The sequence below is a fragment of the Dendrobium catenatum genome, unplaced genomic scaffold (assembly GCF_001605985.2).
Source record: "Dendrobium catenatum unplaced genomic scaffold, ASM160598v2 fragScaff_scaffold_104, whole genome shotgun sequence".
In the NCBI taxonomy this organism is placed as follows: Eukaryota; Viridiplantae; Streptophyta; class Magnoliopsida; order Asparagales; family Orchidaceae; genus Dendrobium; species Dendrobium catenatum.
Genome location: NW_021318566.1, coordinates 368,823 through 389,444, shown reverse-complemented (window position 1 = coordinate 389,444; position 20,622 = coordinate 368,823). Strand labels below are relative to the sequence as shown.

General features: G+C 34.9%; 1 protein-coding gene across 1 annotated transcript; it reads right to left on the bottom strand.

Annotated features, from left to right (window-relative positions):
- Positions 1–175: 175 nt before the first annotated feature.
- On the bottom strand, positions 176–20,622 carry LOC110104426 (probable acylpyruvase FAHD1, mitochondrial). The gene is made up of 7 exons (XM_020833531.2): positions 20,411–20,622; positions 20,100–20,265; positions 11,867–11,919; positions 9,597–9,659; positions 8,775–8,825; positions 8,550–8,667; positions 176–406 (listed from the first exon to the last, which is right to left on the bottom strand). The coding sequence occupies exons 1-7, from the start codon at positions 20,507–20,509 to the stop codon at positions 294–296; spliced, it is 663 nt and encodes a 220-aa protein (XP_020689190.1). The 5' UTR covers positions 20,510–20,622; the 3' UTR covers positions 176–293.

Genomic DNA, 20,622 nt, shown 5'->3' with positions numbered 1-20,622 from the left:
TAAGTTAAACTAAGATTTCGTTCAGGTCAGCTTTCTTATTACGTTTTAAAGCAGTTTTTTATAAAAAAATTTCTATAGTAAAAAAATTATCCCAACCTTTCTTACTACTTAAAAAAAATTAAATATAAAAATTTTAATTTTTATCTTAAAAAATTACTTATAAGAGTCAATAAAAAATACGTCCCAAACGAAAATCCACTTCATAATGGACAACAAATCTCACCGACGCAATTACAGGTTATGTGTAACAGGTAAAGGAAGCAGGTGGTGGTTAAATAGCAGGTTTTCAGCTTCTAAATGACAAGCTTTTGTCGCCTCTGAACATCAAAGTGGGCATCGATAAAACCTGTAATGCCTGCTGTGATCTTTTGTCCAATCTTCACCGGCCCTACACCTGGAGGCGTACCTGCATGGAAAAAAAATATTGAATAGATGTTTTTCATTGAATAACAAGATAGCAAAATGAGAATGGAAAGTGTAATAAGGAGAATTAATGGCTTTCTTATCACACTTGTATTTCTTCCTTTCTCTATTTACTCGTGTATAATCATCTAATCTGAGATACATTGGATGATGAGAGGTCTCGAATTCGTTAGAAATATCTTGAGAAGAGTGACAGCATTTTATAAAGTTGGTTGTGAAATTATTACGAGGAAAATAATTTAGCTAAACTTTTATTTGATGCATATGAAGACAAATATGTGCTCATTTTCAGTGAAGATGAGATCTCTGTGCTTGTTATGCGAGACTCTTTTTCTATTGTTGATAGATTCTCTTGGGCGGCCTTAATTTTGAGGTTCATGGGAAATTCATGTCAGGTTTACACTTGGTCGGTGACTAATGAGTTAGGCTCATTAACCCTCATCTTAGTATAAGACTATACTTAAAAGCTTATTACACTAAACTTTTTATTTGATGACGCTACTTTGTCAGTGACTATTTGATGCATATACTAAAATGATCTCCCCATTTTGAATTTTTCGAGGAGCCACCTATCACTATTGTTTGAGTTGTATTTGTTGGACCGGTCCCTGTACCGGTCCAGGTTTATAGCAAGAGGTGGAATACTTCCACCTCCATAGTAGTTCGCCCCCTTTCGGGATTTATTATTCTATGCGGAGTCCGGAGCGCATTCGGAGACTAATAAAAATGCACCACGTCACCCCATTGTTGGGTACCGAGCTCGGTACCCGCACTAGGTACCCCTCGGTACCGCTGGGTACCCAGTGCTTAACCGGACGGTTCTCCCAACCGGTGTCCGTACATAATAATAGCTCTCCTTTGGGGGACCTCATGCCATCGCAAAAGGTCTCCTCTCCAGCATTCTTCATTCCACGGTCCAAAAAATCCAGATTACTATTTCTTCTCTTCAAACTAGTCGGCCAGCCAACCTTTCCAATAGTCACAAGCCTCCAGTCTCCCACAATTTGTAGAATCCAATGGTCAAACTTCCTCCGGCGGATCATACTTCTCCATCTTCATCCAGGCGCTGATAATACTCAAGGCCTGCTGTTCTTGATGCCATTCCAACACAACAGTAGCCTTCTTCTATTGATTTTCAATTGCAACAGCCCTTCAGTTCCCAGATTCTAGCTGAATACCTCCACAGCTGAGAAAACTTCACTGAGCTCTCCCTACCCGCAAGATTCACCCACAGGCTTCAACACCTGCTCCAAGTTTCAAGAACAAATTCTACCACCTCCACTAATCCACAATCTACTATAATAACCTGTTTACAAGAACAATAGCGTTGCCAACAAAACCTTCAATTATAAATTCTCGACTCTCCTCCAAGCATACATTAACTTCTAGGTTCCATTATTTCTGTTAGATGTTGGTTCTTATTTGAAATATTAATTCTGGTTATATATTTAGTCTTTATGTTATTTTACTCTTTTGTCCCTTTGAGTTGTTTTAGTATAGATAGGTATGACTTGTATTGTTTACATACATGAAAGTGAATGAATAAAATTTCAATTAAGTTTTTCTTCAAAAATCTGTGAGCTCTTCTCTCTCCCTCTCTCCCTTCTCTTCTCTCTCTCAGTGGAGGTAGCCAGGGAGCAGGTGCAGCTCTCGGTCCAGGCATAAAAAAGGATTTTCTGGGCAAGTGCAGCTCTCGGTCCAAGCGGGAGAAAGGTTGTGCTGGAGGAGAACCTATTGGCTCTCGATGAGGTGCTACAGCAGCAGGTGACCGGTGAAAAAAAGAGAATAAGGTGATGTTGCTGGAGGATTGAAGCAGTGATGGATTCATTCAAAACAGCAAGGTAGATTCAAGAAGCTCTCTTCCTCCAAGTTGTTTTCTCAACAACTGATATCAAAGCTTGGTCAAGAAAGATCAAGGGAAAGGAAGGAAGGAGTTTCTTGAGATCAAGAAAAAAAATTCCAGCCAAGAGGTGAAGTTTCTTGGCTGTCCTTTGAGAACGAGTGTAGGTGATGCGGACATCCAACCGTCCATGGCTATCCGAGGAGCTGAAGATCAACGGCTGTCATCGTCCCACATTATCTTATATTTTATTTGTAATTTTAATTTTTTATTATAAATTTTTCATTTTTACCCTCACTTAAGAGGGTCTCCTATGTAAGCCTTAGGGGCATATGTGTCTTGTTTTAGTTTCTTAGGCATATATATAGAGGCCTGAAATTCAAATTAATTCTAATTGATAGCCCCATTATTGAAAACCTTCCTTTCTTTCAAAATCTGAATTTTAATTCATATTTTATTAAATCTTTGATTAGTAATGTGTGCCTCACTCTACTTATGACAAATAATCTCCTCCCTCTCTCTATGTGGTCGGCCTCCTCATTGGGCATAATCTCTCTCCTATCTTATTAATAGCCCCCCTCATTAAGCCTCCCTAATTACCTCCCACAATTCCCTCTCATCCAATTTAATTCTCCCCATTAAATTTGAATTTAAATTCAAATTCATCCCGCCAATTCCACTTAATCTGAAATTTAATTTCAGATTTCCATTCTCTCTCCCCAAATTGATTTGGGATTTAATTAATCTTGCCACCTAGGCAAGTAAATGACATTTACGTTTTACATCAGTATGAGAAGAGACAACAGGAAGGGAAGACTTTTCTTAGGCTATTCTTTGTGGACAACACATGGAGGAGAAGAGGCAACCGGCGGGGAACTTTTCTTGGGCTGTTCTTTGTGGAAAACATGTGAGGAGTAGATGCAGCCGGCAATGAAGACTTTTCCTTGGCTATTCTTTGGGGGCAATAGGTGGAGGAGAAGAGGCAACCGGTGGAGAAGACTTTCTTGGGTTGTTCTTCATGGAAAGCGGGAGGAGAAGAGGCAACTGATGGTGAAGACTTTTCCTGTGCTGTTCTTTGTGGACATCAAGCGGAGGAGAAGAGGCAACCGACGGGGAAGACTTTTTCTGGGTTGTTCTTTGTGGACAGCGGTTGGAGGAGAAGAGGCAACCGGCGGGGAAGACTTTTCTTTGGTTGTTCATTGAAAACAACAGGTGGAAGGCATGTGACCACAGTTTTTGTGGACAACATGTGGTGTATAGCCTTTTCTAGACTGTTTTTCTGTGGACAACAACATTTTTGAAGGAATGATATCCATGGTTAAGCTTGAAATTGAGAAATTCACAACTCTAAATAATTTTAGTCTATGGAGGTTGAAGATGAAAGCTCTTTTAGTCCATCAAGGTCTTGATGCAGCCCTATCAGAGGAAGAGATCTTAAGAATATAATAAAGATCGCACAGGGATGTGCTTAATATGGCACATAGTGCAATCCTTGTGTGCCTAAGAGATGAAGTTCTAAGGGAGGTTGATAATGAAAGAACGGCTATAGAGATTTAGGAAAAATTAGGATCTCTATGTCTCAAAGCTCTCCAGCCAATAGGCTTTACCTCAAGAAGTTGTATATCTTGCAAATGGATGATTCTAAGCACTTGGATGAATTCAATCCGATTATCTTAGATTTGAAAAGCATGGGAGTGAAGATTGAGGATGAAGATCAAGCAATTATTTTGCTAAGCTCATTACCTTCTAGGTTTGAGCATTTTGTGAACACCTTTTTGTATGGGAAAGAGACTCTTGCTTGGTCAAAGTCAAGGTTGCACTCAACTCCAAAGAGATTCAAAGGGGGGTTAAGGTGAAGCATGAAGGGGCGGTTGATGCCCTTGTCATGAGAGGTAGACCCAAGAAGGAGTCCAAAGCTAAGAACCATGTTATATCCAAGTCTAAAGGCAAGGTGAAGAGCTTCTTTTGTCACAAGGAAGGTCACTTCAAAAGGCAATGCCCAAAATTGAAGAACAAACATCAAAACAAAGAAAAGGAGTAGTGGAGATGTCTCATGTGTGGAGGAAGGGTATGAAAGTTCATATGGCCTTGAAACCTCAAATATCGAGCCTAACAAGAAATGGATACTTGATTCTGGGTGCTCTTACCACATGTTTCCAAATTGTGGATGGTTTGAAGAGTTGAAAAAGAAGGAATGGGGTTTGGTGTTCTTAGGAAACAACAAATCATGCAAGATCCAAGTGCAAGGCAACATTCGGTTGAAGCTCCATGATGGATTGGTAAAGTTCTCAAGCAAGTGAGATATGTACCTTAACTTACAAGAAATCTGATTTCTTTGGGAGAATTTGACAAAAATGGCTACTCATTTAAGTGTGAAGGAGGAAATCTCAAGGTGTAAAGGGTTCACTTGTTATATTCAAAGGTGTGAGGATAAATGATATACACAATGCAAGGTAAAACCATACTTGGTAGACAAGCTAGCTTGGTGAGTTCTCGAGTGGATGAGACTATATTTTGGCACCAAAGGTTGGGACATGTTAGCCAAAGAGGAATGTAGGAGTTACACAGCAAGGAGTGTTTGAGAGCTTGAATGAGATTAACTTTTGTGAGCATTGTATAGTTGGCAAAGCAAAGACGCTAAAATTTTCAAATGCAAGACATGATTCCAAGGGAATTTTGGATTATGTACATGCTAATTTGTGGGGGACAACCTGTAATAGCTTGTAATTTGACTCGAGCAAATAAATTTTTTTAGAGTCATTTTAATCCAAATTTGAAAACCGTCTTCGTCGTAGTATTTATATTGCACTATTTTAATTACATGATTTTTTTTTGTAATTTTAGAGCACTAGTTCAAATCCTTAAAAAAATGACATTTATCGGTACAAGTGAAAATTGTGGAACCGTCGGGTGTCTGTTTTGCAAACCGATTTCACCAATATTTTTTAAATAATGATTTATTTTATGGATATTTTTCTATAATTTTTAAAACTCCAAAATGATTTATATGAAAAATGAGGATAAGTTTATATTAGTAAAATTTTCACCGTATAACTTTTGTATATGATAGATCTCGCCAACATGAACATTTTGACTATAACATATTGAATTTTCACAGTTTAAATTAAAAGATATATTTTTTTTGAAGTAAATGCATAGTCTAGAATTTTGATAGTTTTTTTTGTATTTATATATTTTTTGCATTCCGTACGTGATATTGACTTACATTGCATAAAAAAATATAACATTTGCAATGTACACAAGGAAGGCTGACATTTAACACAATAATGAATATGAGTTAGCTTTAAAAATATAATACCCTACGCATAAGAGTGTGCCGACGGGCTTTCCTTTAAATAAAAAGTTGGTAATGCAATTCTAGTTGTAGCCAATAACTACTTGACTGAATTATGTCGATAGATAGAGGGTGACGACTTTTAAATGATTATTGAAAACCACCAATGAAAATTGACAAATTGAGAGCTATGATAGATAACAGATATACATAAGAAAACACCACATTAATATTGAATGTCATGCCTTACTTTTCATAATTTTACTCATGATGATATTTATCTTATTGATAGCACATTAAAATGATTGACAAATTGATAGCTCATTCTGACATTAATATTGATACAATATAGCATAACATACTGACATGATTCGTTCGATGATACTACTCTTTATCGTATGTCTAATAATTTGATAGATCTCTTTTGATTTCGCTAATCATATTGATTTAATTATTAATTTTTTAAAATTTTTATTGTTTATATTAAATGATGATTAATATTGACTATAAATGAATATACATATGGATTATTTTATTTTGTATTGAAAGTAGTGATAGAGCTTTAGTTTCATGATGGACTTTTTAGCTCATTGTGTGAATTTTTATGATTTTAGGTCAAGGAAGGAAGGGGTTATGACCAATTGGAATGAGATTGTCAGAGATCATCAATTTCTTCTTTACATTTTGCTATGCATGCATGAGTCTCATGGAGGAGCAAGGCACTTTCTTTCTCTAGTTGATGATTATTCTAAAAAACTTTAAATTTTCTTTTTAAAAGGCAAGAATGAAGCCAGAATGGAAGGTTGTGAAGAATCAAGTAGGGAAGAAGGTTAAAAAGCTTAGAACTAATAATGGATTAGAGTTTTTCTCCAATGAGTTCAAGGAGTTTTGCAAGGTGCATAACATAGCAAAACACCTAATTGTGAGACACTCCACAATAGAATGGGTTGGCCGAAAGGTTCACTAGGACCATTCTAGAGAGGGTGAGGTGTATATTGGACAATGCAAGGCCTTCTAAGTTATTTTGGGTAGAAGTAGTTAGCACAACTACATTCCTTATCAATAGATGTGCTTCAAGTGCAATTGACTTCAAAACTCTTCAAGAGATGTGGAGTGGATAGCTAGCATGTTACAAGGAGTTGAGGGTGTTTGGATGTATAGCATATGCTCGCATCAAGTAAGAAAAGCTGGAACCAAGGGCTATCAAATGCATTTTTATAGGCAATCCTGAAAATATGAAGGGCTATAGACTTTGGTGAGTGGAACGAAGACTATCTTAGGTGCATAATCAGCAGGGATGTCACTTCTCATGAACATGAGATGGCTAATCTTATTCCTAAAAGGGTTCTGTCGGTTCCTATGGATGAAACAGATGTTCCTACAACTATTAGAAGGTGTTCAAGGGCTAGTTCTACTTCAAGACAACAACATCATGTAGAAATAAAAGTGTTTGACAACAATTATGAAGGTGTTGTTGCTGCTAAAAATGAAGAAATTGAGGAAGAATTCATTGAGAAGTTGCGAAGGAGTTATGGGCTGGCTAGGGACAGGCCTAAGGGTGTAACCAAGGCTCCTCAAAAGCATGGATTTGTTGATGTGATTTCTTATGCTCTCTTAGCATATTCTATTATTAAAATCTCAGTCATCCCTTGACACTTGATCCCACACCATGGGAAGCTCACTAGGATCACGCCGATCTCTATTAAATCATAGCCGTCCTTACTCGATCCCACGGCCAGGATTGGATCCTAAAATTATAAAAGAAAATTGTGAAGAATGGGCTACCAACATGAAGGACCAACCAATAATCATGAAAGTCTACCAAAGAAGAAAAAAACTCAACAACAATCATTATTGGCAACATAAAAGTTGGTCTACAAATATGTAATGAGCATTTTAGTTTATTTTTATGATTTTTAGTTGAGGTAGATCGGGTCTATCTATTTTATTTTAAGGTATGTATTAGGTAGACCATATCCATGTAGTAGCACAAATTAATAATAATGTAATAATCATATAATAATATAAAATTTTGACAAAAAAATAAACTGAATTCAAACATTAATAATATCTTTTGTAATTTTAATTTTAAATATCTTCAATATTTAAATTTAATTCACATTTAACATAAATTTAATTCACATAAAAAATTATAAATTAAATACAAACCATTATTATATTATGTTATATGTTTAGATATGATTATACCTATAAATTATGTATTAAATTCATATTATAAATTTATATCTATAAATTATTCATATTAGATAATTTATTAATAACAAATGAATAAATAAATTAACTAAAATAAATAAATATTATTTACATTATAAAAATTTATTTAAATTTTTGTTTAAAAATATAGTGTATGTTGTACATTTTTAAGATATTCAACTTATTTAGTCTTACATCACTTAGTAATTTCCTCTGTGTTGTTTATATTATTTTTTTGTGTTTATATGTAGTAACAATTCACATGGAGTGGTGAAGTCATATGAAATACATAGTTGAATTTTCTTTGGCAAATAATTTTTTAGGAATTTAATGATTATTAAAAATTAAAATAAATTTAATTTTAATTAATTTGAAGTTAATTTTTTATTCTAAATATATTAAATTAATTTATTAATTAATTAAATTGTTCATTGAACCGGTTACGATCTGGACAATTTACTTAATGAATTGGATCGGCCATATGATCAGTTCAAGGTTGAACCAGTCAAACCAACGGGTTTGATCCAATTTTTAAAAGCATGGTATAAATAGGCCCCTATTGTAAGCAAAAGGGTATGAAATATGAATGAATAATTTTCTAATTTTCTCTTCCTCTCTATCTCTTTAATTTCACTTAAGAGTTCACACCTACTCTAAAGGCGCCAACATCTTCTTGGATCGCAAAGAAGTATATCATTCCAATTCAACAAACTCAATTTTCCTTTTCTACTTATATATGCATAGCCTCTGCTCACTATAATTTATCAAATAACTTACCAGTTAATATAACATCTCCTTCCATCAGAGTCATGATAGAACTTATATGACTGATCAGGAAAGGAATCTTAAATATCATATCCCTTGTTGAGCCTTTTTGCCTGATTTCATCATCCACCTAAAGAAAGGCAAGCATGAAAGCTTTAACTAAATTGGAAACCTGCAAGAAGCATATTTTCGGTCTTCTCGGATGGAAAATGAAGCATAGAAAAGTGAAACAAGTACCTTCAACCACAGTTCCAGATTGTCAGGGTCCATGATCATAGATTTTGGTAGCTATAAAAGAAAATAAATCAGGTTACAGAAAGAAAAATGAACTTAAAAATTAAAATTATCGCTGACAGTTTATCTGAAGATAAAAGAGATGAACTTAAAAATAACTAGTTTAACCGATTAGGTCAAGTTCCATGCTCTCAACTGCACAGCCATCGAACAACTTTGATCCAATGCAAACATAGTCAATGATTATCTTTGCACACTACTTGCTTCAGGAAGTGATGCCAAATACTTCTAACAAAATCAGTTTTGGATAAATATTTATATTCAAAATGAGAAACTCATATGTGAAAAGATGTGAGAGTAGCACAATGCAAAATAAATTTAGATGAGTTAAACATTCACAAAATAGGGCAAAATGTGATCCAATACTGCGAATATATTGTATTAAAGTTAATAACATGAGCACTCAATGAGAGTGAACAGAGAACAAGTAATCATAAATCAAACATCAGTAGTAAGGGTAGGGATGATGAAGCTATTTAGTGAGGATAATGCTTTAGAAGATAGGATTAAGCAGAGCAGAAAATAAAGACGCATAGATAGAATCAAGTTGGAAGACATAAAAGAATAACAGCAGCAAAAAAATAACTTGCCTAAAATTAGTGAATAAAGACTAAACTAAAGTTAAACTATACATGAAGAAGATGATGGACATCTTAGCCCACTAAGCATGAATGATTTGTGCCTCGAAACTAAACCTTGGAATGATATCTTTAGTTAATCTTATAACACGTTAACAAGAAAAGGTCAAAAGTCATAATTTCTTACAACAGCGCTTATTGGGGTGAATGTGTCCTGCCCTTTAGCTACCGTCCAAGGAAGGCCTGCAGACTACACAAAAGATGATAAACAAGTATCAAATCAGATCAGATCATCAGAGTTGAAGATGCACGCTTGGCAAGGATACTAATACAAATGTCAAAAAATTAATTGTATAGTACAACATTGGGCAAGTATAATTCAAACTCATAGGAATCAACTCAAATAGGCAGTGAAAAAAGAAAAGTCAGTTTAAAGCATAAAGGATGGGAAGGAAAAGCATTGAACAAAATGTGAGGAGAACGAGTTAGGATTTCTATTAAAGGTTTAATAAAAAGTCATTCATAGTCTTCCCTGGAGTGAAGCACCTTCATTTTAACAGAAAAGGTCGATGCTAACTGTTACACTCATGATTCAATACATACAGACAGCTATGAGAACTGAATTTCATGATATTTAATTTTCAAGATAACCGTGAAATTGCATTATATACAACGAAGCGCAACAAATAAATAATGGGAATTTTACATACATACCACTTATTTCATGATACTTATATATCTAACACCCAAAATATTAATATTACATGCCTACCACCCATATACAACTTTAATATCTAATATACCACTCCTATAATTCATTTCTATCGTTAATATCATCCTATAAATTTTAATATTTCATTTCATGAACCCAAATTTGTTCTATGGATGATAGACATATAATATTAATATTTTGAATATTAGATATGTAAATAGCATGAAATAAATAATATAGAATTATTATACGGAGCCAACTGTTACACTCACGAAATTTAGCATGCTTAATTCATGTCTGAACCGTGATTAGTGCGAAGCACGTGAGAAATTCAAGAAACAAATTTCAACTCTCAATCAGATGTTTTATCATAGTACTGTAGAGCTACTAAGAGAAATATGATAACAATGATATTCTTAAAAAATGATTGGGGCAGTATACGGACTAAGAGTTCATATAATGTCGTTGTTTTTGTGTTATGTTGTGCTGTAAAGCTTACAATCGTTTAGTAAGATCATATTAAATTTTCTTTAAAAGGTAAAGTAAGAGGTGTGCCTGTTTGGAAAAAAAAACTTCTATGGCACTGATACAAGTTATTGAATGATAAAAATGAATATTATTAATTTATTATAAATTTCATATAATTATTAAATAATAACCTAATCTTACGTAGTATATACATAATAAAGATAATTAATTAATTTTTATCAAATAAAAAGAAATTCTTAAAAGTTTTATTGGAAACTACCTCAGACAACGTTCTAAGAAAGCTATTCTATAGGTCTCATACAAAAAGACTTTCTCACAACTATTGCACTAAACATCCTAAAACTGCTTTTTACCATTCAAGGAAGCAGAAGCAGCATGAAGCTATGCCAAACGCCAAAGATAGAAACGTAACATATAAAGAACAGCACAACCGCAATTATTTTTGCAGATGATGTAAATCAAGGTTTCAAAAAAGAAAAGACAATCATATCAAAGCTAGAAAAGAGGCCTTTGTATCAAAACAATGCTCGTACATGCTTTGAACGAATGTTGTCCCATCATTCAAATATTTAATCGCCGTATAGTTCATCCAGACAAGCGGCATCTTTTGTTGAAGGCTCATGCATGCACAAGATACATACGTGCATAACCAATCAAAGCAGAGATGAAGAATTTCATTTGAAGATAAAAATAGGCTAAGCATCTAATAAATAATATGACCATCTTTAAATAATAAATTCTTAACAAGCACTTGTACTAAGGAACCATCACAAACGCAATTATTCACATCCTGATGTTGACACCTCCGTAAATATGAAACTGGCTTATTAATACAGTTATATCACTTTTTTTTTATATACAAACTACTTATTTAGAAATGCATTGTATATATGGAATTTGTTGCCATTCTTCGAAGTAATTTAATTTGTGTTGATTTGAGAACTTGAATTTAGATCTGTTCATGTCTAATCCAGTTGACCATATCATTCCACAGCATGCAGGACGCTAAAATAAATGGAGGACAATAGTATTCGACAAATCTTCATTAGAAAAGGATTGCACATCTACAAAAAAAAACTTTATTGTATTTCGGGAAATCAAATAAAAACATAAATGAAAAAAATGAGTGTAACGCAATGTCAATTAAAGTTAAGTTCATGAATAACAAACATAATCATCGTCAATATGTTTGATAAGAAGAAAAAAAAATTCCTAAAAAGCTAGTGCAAAAGAAAATCAATGGTGAAACTTCTCACCTTTGCAGAAGATTGAATCTCCCTTGCGGTCATATCCAATGCAAGAGCATAACCTGAAGCATTAAAAGTCAAATAAATGAAACGAACTCGATGGAGAATCATATAACTGCTAATTCCTGTATAGCTAATTAGGACTCTACAAAATGGAGTTTATGATCAATTGTTATAAGAATCCTTTATTTGGCAAACCTTTCATCAAAAAAAATTTTGCTGGCTTAAGTTTTGTAGCAATCATACTAAAATGGCTTAAGGATTCAAATATGTTTCTATGAATTTTGAAACAAATTATTCAAACAAAAATATTCAGTCAGTGCATGCACGCAGCCTAAATATTGCATCCATAATTTACTGTTCGATTAGGGAATAACTTGCGTAAATTAAATATAATGATTTGATCCAACCAGTGGGATATAAAGAGTACCTAATTTGTAGAATAAGTTAATTAAATCAGCCCGTTTAGTTGGATCAAGATTCATCTTTTACTCATAATCAACCATCATTTTCACCATAAATTCATCCCCATAATGCTAAGCAAAACCCACCTTCCCAAGGATATTCGGCTGTTGATCCTTCTCTTCCCAAGGAGATGATGTGGGAGGTTATAAGATTTGTACCAGAAACTCCTTTCCATTCATTTCTTCTTTATCAATCTTTGGTTACATGCTTTCCTTTAATTACAGTGGCCTATTGCACTCTAGTTCGTTATTGATCTTACCCACATCTATCAATGATTAGATTACAAGCAACACATTAAGTATGAGTCTTAATCTAGCCATGATCTCCACTCCATTATGGTATGTCATTACCTTCATTTATGTTAAAAGGGGCAACGGAAAATGGCAATTGGCAAGTTTGCAAATCATTACCAATAATATAGCTTCCAAACGTGGTAGTCTATCTTAGTAGTTATTCACAATTGGAAATTAAATTCATGTTGCTTAAGATGCGGCATCACATCTATTATCCCATCAAAGAAAACGTTTACACGGTGCCTGAGTGATCCTAACACAAAAAAAAATAAGTGTCCTTCACTTTAGTTTCATCAGCTTCAAAATGTGTTTGAGGATCAATAACCACTCGAGCTTTCTGTCACAATGGAAGACAAAACTAATGATTTTCAGTCAATCTGTTAGCTAATTACATTGCTGGATGATAAAGATAAATCTAGTTTGAGCTGGCTCTCTAGAAGTTATTGGAGTTGACAAATTTGTGTGTACCCACACGTTATATGCACAAATTGTATTGCTTATTTGTTTTGTATTTAATTTCTTCTGATTTCTGTATTAAGGAATGGGTCACAAATACAATTGTCCGTATCCCAGCCACATCAAGCATTTAATTTTGACCATAAATTATAAGAGATTGTAAATATGCCTTTATGCATAGTTACAAGCTATATGCGCTATTTAATGGCGGCATTCACCAATAATATATATAAGAGATTGGAGGTTTCCTCAAATACTAACCAATACAACCCTATTTCTTCCTCATCACTCTTCACTTTTAGTCAATTTGATGCCTTACTTTGAAGAGCATTTTGGAAAGAGCCCTAAAAGTTAATTGGTATCAGTTTTCAACTTCAAGGCTACTAAATAATTGTTGATTGTTCCACAGATATGAGATGATTAAGGTTAAACTTCTTCTCTAATTCTCTTAAAACATTATTCATAGTCTAAGAAAACTAATGGACCAATTAATTTGATTGTGAGGGAATTAAGAAGTTTCCTAATCAAGAAGGAGCTATTTAGGAAGGTTCTTAATTAAAGAAAATTAATTGGGAGATATTTCCTAATTGAAGAGAGCATATTTGCAGGCTGATTAATTAGGAAATATTTCTTAATTGAAGATGATAGATTTAAGGGCTGATTTGGAAGGGATTAATTGGGAAATATTTTTGGGGGCTGATTTGAAGGGGATTAATCATGAAATGTTTCTTAATTGAAAATGACATATTTAGGGGCTAATTTGAGAGCTTATTGGGAGGAAAATAATTAGGAAATGTTTCCTAATTGAAGATGACAGATTTAGTGGTTGATCTGAGAGCTGATTTGGGAGGAAAATAATTAAGGAAATAGGAGGAAATTGGGGCAAGGCTGTTTGGGTATTTATTATTTATTGTTTGCTTTAAATAGGTGATTTTCCTAGGGTTAGGAATAGGTGTTGTTTGCTTAAATTATATTGTTCTTTGGGTGTTTGGGCTCTAGCCAACGGCTAGAGATTTGGGAGAGCCGGATCTCCCTTTTCAATTAAAGATCCACTTGTATCTTGTCTTTTCTTTCATAAAACTTTCAATAAAAAAGCGTTTGTGTGTTTTATTCTTGATTTTCTTATCATTGGTTTTCGGAATTTGCTGAAATCAGATTTCATCCAAGGCTTTTCCTAAATTTCTGCAAGCACTTCCTATCAAATTGGTATCAGAGTTGTTCGATCCGAGCACCCATGACCGAAAGAAAAGTAAAAGTATTGGAAGGCGAGATTGGACAATTAAAATCAGATAGCGAAGAAAAAATTTCAGATTTCAAAAACTTATTTTCAGCCATCCATGAGAAGATTGATGAAAAATTTGTCATCATGGGGGAGATGATAAAGAAGCTGCTTGAGAGCCAAACCAAACCGACAACATTGGAGGTAAGAGCATCGTTGACCAGACAAGAAAATGAGAGTAACCCTAATATAGGGATAATAAGGGAGAATCAGGATGTGAAAATAGTGGGGGAAGAAGACGGGATGCCATTTTTGGAGCCATTTCCAAGGAGAGGAAATCGTGAAGGTGTGAAACTTTTAGTGGAGCTGCATAATTTGGAAGGAGAAAAAGATGGGGACAAGATAGAAGCACCAAACATGATTCTACCACTCCTACAATAGTATCAAGAGGTGTTACAGCAAGTTTAAGGGTTGAATCCTTTGCGGGAACGTGAATATATTATCGTCTTAAAGGAAGGAGTCTCACCTATCAGTGTTCGTCTATACCGTCATCCCCAAATCCAAAACGAAGAGATTGAGAGATTAAACAAGGAGATGCTCAAGGCAAGGATCGTTTGACCTAGTGTCAGTCCATTTTTCAGTACAGTGGTATTAGTTAAGTGCTTCAGCAGCAGATTCGTTCGTTACACCTTGAGGACAATGTAGCACTTTGGGAGGGGAGTATTGATGGACCAGCTGATTTGATTGTGAGGGAATTAAGAAGTTTTCTAATCAAGAGGGGGTTATTTAGAAAGGTTTTTAATCAAAGAAAACTAATTAGGCGATGTTTCCTAATTAAAGAGAGCATATTTGGGGCTGATTAATTAGGAAACATTTCTTAATTGAACAGGGCATATTTATGGGCTGATTTGGAGGGGATTAATTAGAAAATATTTCCTAATTAAATAAGGCGGATTTGGGGGCTGATTTGGGGGTGATTTGAAGGTGATTAATTAGAAAATGTTTCATAATTCAAGATGATAGATTTATGGGCATATTTGAAAGTTGATTTGGGAGGAAAATAATTAGGAAATGTTTCCTAATTGACGATGACATATTTAGGGGCTGACTTGAGAGATGGTTTGGGAGAAAAATAATTAAGGAAATATAAGGGAATTGGGGGAGGGTTCTTTGGGTATTTAATGTTTATTGTTTGCTTTCAATAGGTGATTTTCCTAGGGTTAGGGATAGATGTTGTTTGCTGAAATTAGATTGTTCTTAGGGTATGTGGGCTCTAGCCCACGGCTAGAGATTTGGGAGAGCCGGATCTTCCTCTCCAATTGAAGATCCACTTGTATCTTATCTTTTTTTTTTTCATAAAACTTTCAATAAAAAAAGTGTTCGTATGTTTTATTCTGGATTTTCTGAAATTGCTAAAATCAGATTTCAGCCAAAGCTTTCCATAAATTTTTGCAAGCACTTCCTATCAAAAACCCACTGAGTATAAGGATCACAGGATTCCAAGATACTTAAGCAACTCTAGGTCAACTTTTGTCACATTCCTCTGTTTCAACGCATGCCACTAAAGTGATGCAGGACCACTTGCACTACAAACTATTCCAAAGCAAATACTTAATGGAGTTGACACGACCAACCTATGCTTACGAAGCTCCAGCTATTCACTCATCCAACCTATGACTCAGTTATCCAACATGAACTTCAACAGACATTACATTGTATCCTATATCATCTTGAAAGTCCTCCATTATTCTCTCCCACTTGGCACCCCATAACAACACTAGGGATTTGAATTTATGGCCACTTGGCGTTACCAATAACTACAAAAGTTTAAACTTAGGAAGAAAGCATAACCAAAACTTTTAGATAAATGTTCAAGCGCCTACAAACACAAGTGTGATTAATCGACACTATCCATTGCTAAATCATTAATAATGGTTGATGCAAGTTCATGACTCAATCCTTTACTATAGACTACAAGAGACATTATAGTTGTAATCCTATCCTCTTGCCAAGCCACTTCATAAGATTTGCTTAAATGCAAGATAATTTAACTTGTACCATGTTTGTGGACTAATTTTTCTCCGTTTCAAAGAAAGCATAAACAACTATGAATATATCAATCCCTTTGATTTCCTTCTCAAAATGTCAGAGCATCATTATCACAATTGCAATATTGTTTATGTAAAATATATCTTTTATCTTCAAGGGCAAAGCTTCTACTCCTTAGATTTAATTAGAAGTTCTTGTTTAGTCAATTGAGTAATCTGATGGATTTTTCAACATATGCCTCTTCATATTTAAAAACCTAATTGATATTTTACCATTTGAACCAAATCACCCTCAATATTCATGAGAAAAACCTAATTCTGTAAGAAATAAGCATAGTATTCCATAAATTAAGCTCGTAAACTAGTTTTAAGAATTCTGCTCTAATATATATATAAACATACAGAAACACCACAACACAAATGGGAAAAAGTAAAGAATAAGAAAAAACAACATACCCACATATCATAGCCATGTTTCTCCATGCCCACGACCCTTCTCATATGCCAATAAATACTTGTGGCACTTAGCCACATCGTGAGATACCCACACGCATATTAACCAGGATCTCACCTCCCCTACATTTTCCCACAATGTGTGACCTATTGCTCTCACCCTAACACAATCACAGCTCTTTCTCTGGCGTTCAATATGTCTCTCTTTTCTCGTTGTTTCTTTCTCATACAATTGCCAAACTTTTCCACTCAATTTCCCATCATTCGCATGCCTCCTCCAATTACTCATGCCTCCTGCTCGACACATGCACTATTGAACTCACCCTAGCACCAACTCTATCCCTCACGCTTGACTTTATATCCCACTTTACTACTCACTTGTAGCTAAGACGAACAACCATCTCAATATAGTGTGCCCTCCTATTTGTGAATTTAACCCAAAGACACTTATCTCCGAGTTCTCGCTCAAATTTTCTCAGTCACATGTTCTACTCGTTCTCTATCTCGACTTACCTTACAACTCTGCACCCATTGCTCTATTCCCATTCTCCCTCTTTTGTGTTCTATATCTTGCTAGAAAACCTATATCAGAAATTATGCCCATCCTTTACTACTCACTATAATCTTAATACAACTATTTAATAGCACATGACACTAATTTTGAAATGATAATAGGTATGACCTTCATGAGCTAACTCTTTTTCATGAAACCCTGTAGTGTAAATCATGTATCACACCACCATGACAACAATTAAGGTGAGCCTTATAGCCTTTCCTTTAACATAAATCATGCACAGCCCCAACGAGAACATCAGCTAGAATGAGCCTCATGGCCTTATAGACATGAGAAAACTAACAAAACTTATAAGATGATGTCCACTTGAAAATTTGATTAATGTACACGCCTTGAACATCCAAGGAATAAATAGTGCCTGAACCCATTATGGCATATATTAGGGTGAGCTTTGTAGGCTTTCCTATAGTGTAAATCATGTTATGCTCCACTATGACACTTGTTGGCATATAACTTGTGCTGATCTAAAAAAATAAACAAAAATTATAAGGAGATATTGTTTATTAACAATTCTTTCTTTCTTACAGTAAAAAAAAAACAATCGTAATTATAATACATCTCATTCTCTTTTCCAAAGTATGTGAGTTTTGCCTATTAATGGTGACAAAAAAATAATAATTAAAATCCCACCAGTTAAGAGATCATGAAAATGCATCTCAACACATATGAGACGATTGGTTGTCCGACCATGGAAGGACAGTCTCCTCTTGCTTTTGACAGACTAAAAGTAAACAATCAACTATTGGTTTTTTTTTAATTACATAGTAGGCCATGCCAAAAATACATATATAATTATAGAATAGCTCCTTGTTGTAAATTTTTATATAAATGTTTTAGCGTATAACATGTCCAACTTCTATTCAATTCTCGTTGGACTCTAATATGTTTCTTTGCTTTGAGAAGTAGCTTTTCACCAAACCTATAAAATAAATAACTTCTAAAATTTATGCCAATTTCATACATTCCAAATCTAACAAATTGTTCATATACTAAAAAATATGAGATAAAACAACCTCTATGCAATACCCTAAATATTTATTTTTTTCTTAAAAAGTGTGATGCAGCTCCAAACAATTCAAAAGATGTTCAAGGGAAAAAGAAGCATCATGCGCATACCTAGTGTTTGCACCAACATCAACAATGGTACCAATGAATTAATGAATGTGTTGATGCGTCAAACTATGTGCAACTAAACTCTTGAATTCTAAATGATCTTATCTTAAAACAAGGGATTTTAGTAGATCCTTAGGGTGACCCAAGAGAACTTTAGTGTCCTCTTGCGGATAACAAATCACCCAAGTACCATCTCAAGAACTAAATTATTATAATACCCTCATGATCCTAACTTAGACACATTTAATGTTGACTCAACTCAATTACTCTGACAGATGAGCCAAGTACCTTATTTTGATTTTCTTATCTCCCAATTGATCTAATGATCCTATAGTTAATGCATCACTATAGACGTTAAAATGTGCAGTATGTCAAAAATCAAAATCAAATCAATTTAACTACTCAGGACACCTTACCTATAGGGTAAGGTGCTAAGACAATAAACTTTCCTTATCCTCGAAGTTTGTAAGTCTCACTTATGGGCCTTCTAATGAATATAAACTCCAACTCAATTAATATGGCATGCATAAAATCAACCAAGAAAATTCAATTACTCGCATCACCTTATCTATAGGGTGCAGTCGTAATAACCATTATTAGGCGTTCCTTCTCCATACAACCCCAAGGTTGTATGTATCACTTATAGGTCTTCCAATAGATGTAAGCCTCAACCCAGCCTAAACTCGAGCCAACTCTCATGATAGCAAGAATATCTCATTATCACTACATCCTTCATAATACACCGCCTATCTACTTCTAGGAGAATTGAAAGCACTACATAAGTCTGTCTCTCTATTATCTCCTTCATGAACACCAAAGAACATAAAGATATGTGCTTATTCAACTCTTCAAGGAAAAGTTCATCACAACCCTTGCAAATTGATGCACTGCACAATCATCCAAAGACTACTACAGTCTGTTTTATATTTTAATATTGCATGAAAGATCGGCAAAGCGTTCTTTATTTAAGAGGGACCATGAAGACATTTCCTTCTTGGACAATCCCTCTTAATGTCTTTCTTTATTTGTTTGTTTCCTCATTACTTGAACCATTATAAATAGGGGGCTAAATGAAAAAGTTTTTCCATGAATACAGCATTAATGAATGATTATTCAAAGGGCTGAAATTTTTTCAAAGGGAGAGTACACATTAGCCGATCTGGGTTCTTGTCTTTCTCTCCTCTCTTTTACTGCTCTCTCTTTATCTCTCTCATTCACGAGCTTCCCCACTACCCCAAGACCAACTCTTTTTCTCTCTCAACCAAGGCAGCATCAAGAACAAAACAATACCGCCTCTGCATCACTTTAACATTCTCTTGTTTCAATTACCTGTAACCTCAGTCATCCAAATCCTCTACCGCTTCACTTTTTGCACTTCTTCATTCTGTGAATAAGATTCTACCAATGCCCTGCCAATGTTTCTTTTCCAAATGAAATTTAAGCTTATACCCTTTTTTATTCACTCAAGAAACTGCGATGCGGATCCATTATCCAACGAGACCTCCGATTTTCATACTCCAAGGATAATCCACTTATAAACCGTTCAACGTTCGCCCAGAAATATGAATAAAAAATTCAGCGTCTTTTCAGCAGAGCATCTTGACTATGGAATGAAAAGTACCTCCAACAAAATCCATGGCCCCAGTTTCGGAAACATCGCGAGCCTTCTGACTGATGACAACGGCGAGCTCGACCTCGTGATCGAGCGACTCCAAAGGGGTAGGGACCTCGATGGTACCTCCGTTCTGGAGATAAGACGAGGTCGGCTTCAAAAACAGCACCGGCTCCTGCAAATCCATCGCCAGTGACAAAATTGGTGATCTAACGTACATGGTTGAGTGGATATATGTATGGGTGAGAGAGAGAGAGAGAGAGAGAGAGAGAGAGAGATGTTGTGTAATGCCTAGGGTTTATGGACTAAGGTAGGAAGACCTTGGGAACAGCGTTGCCGAGCTCCTTGGCGTGGGCGGCATAGTTGCGGCCGACAGCGACGATCTTCGTCCCCAGATTCAGGAGAGATTGGGAGGCCATTTGGGGAATCCTACGTCTACCTCTCCGAGATTACGGTTGAAACATGAAATAGCTTTTCAACTTCGAGACCACGATGGTATTATAAAAACATGTGAGTAATCACTAATATCACC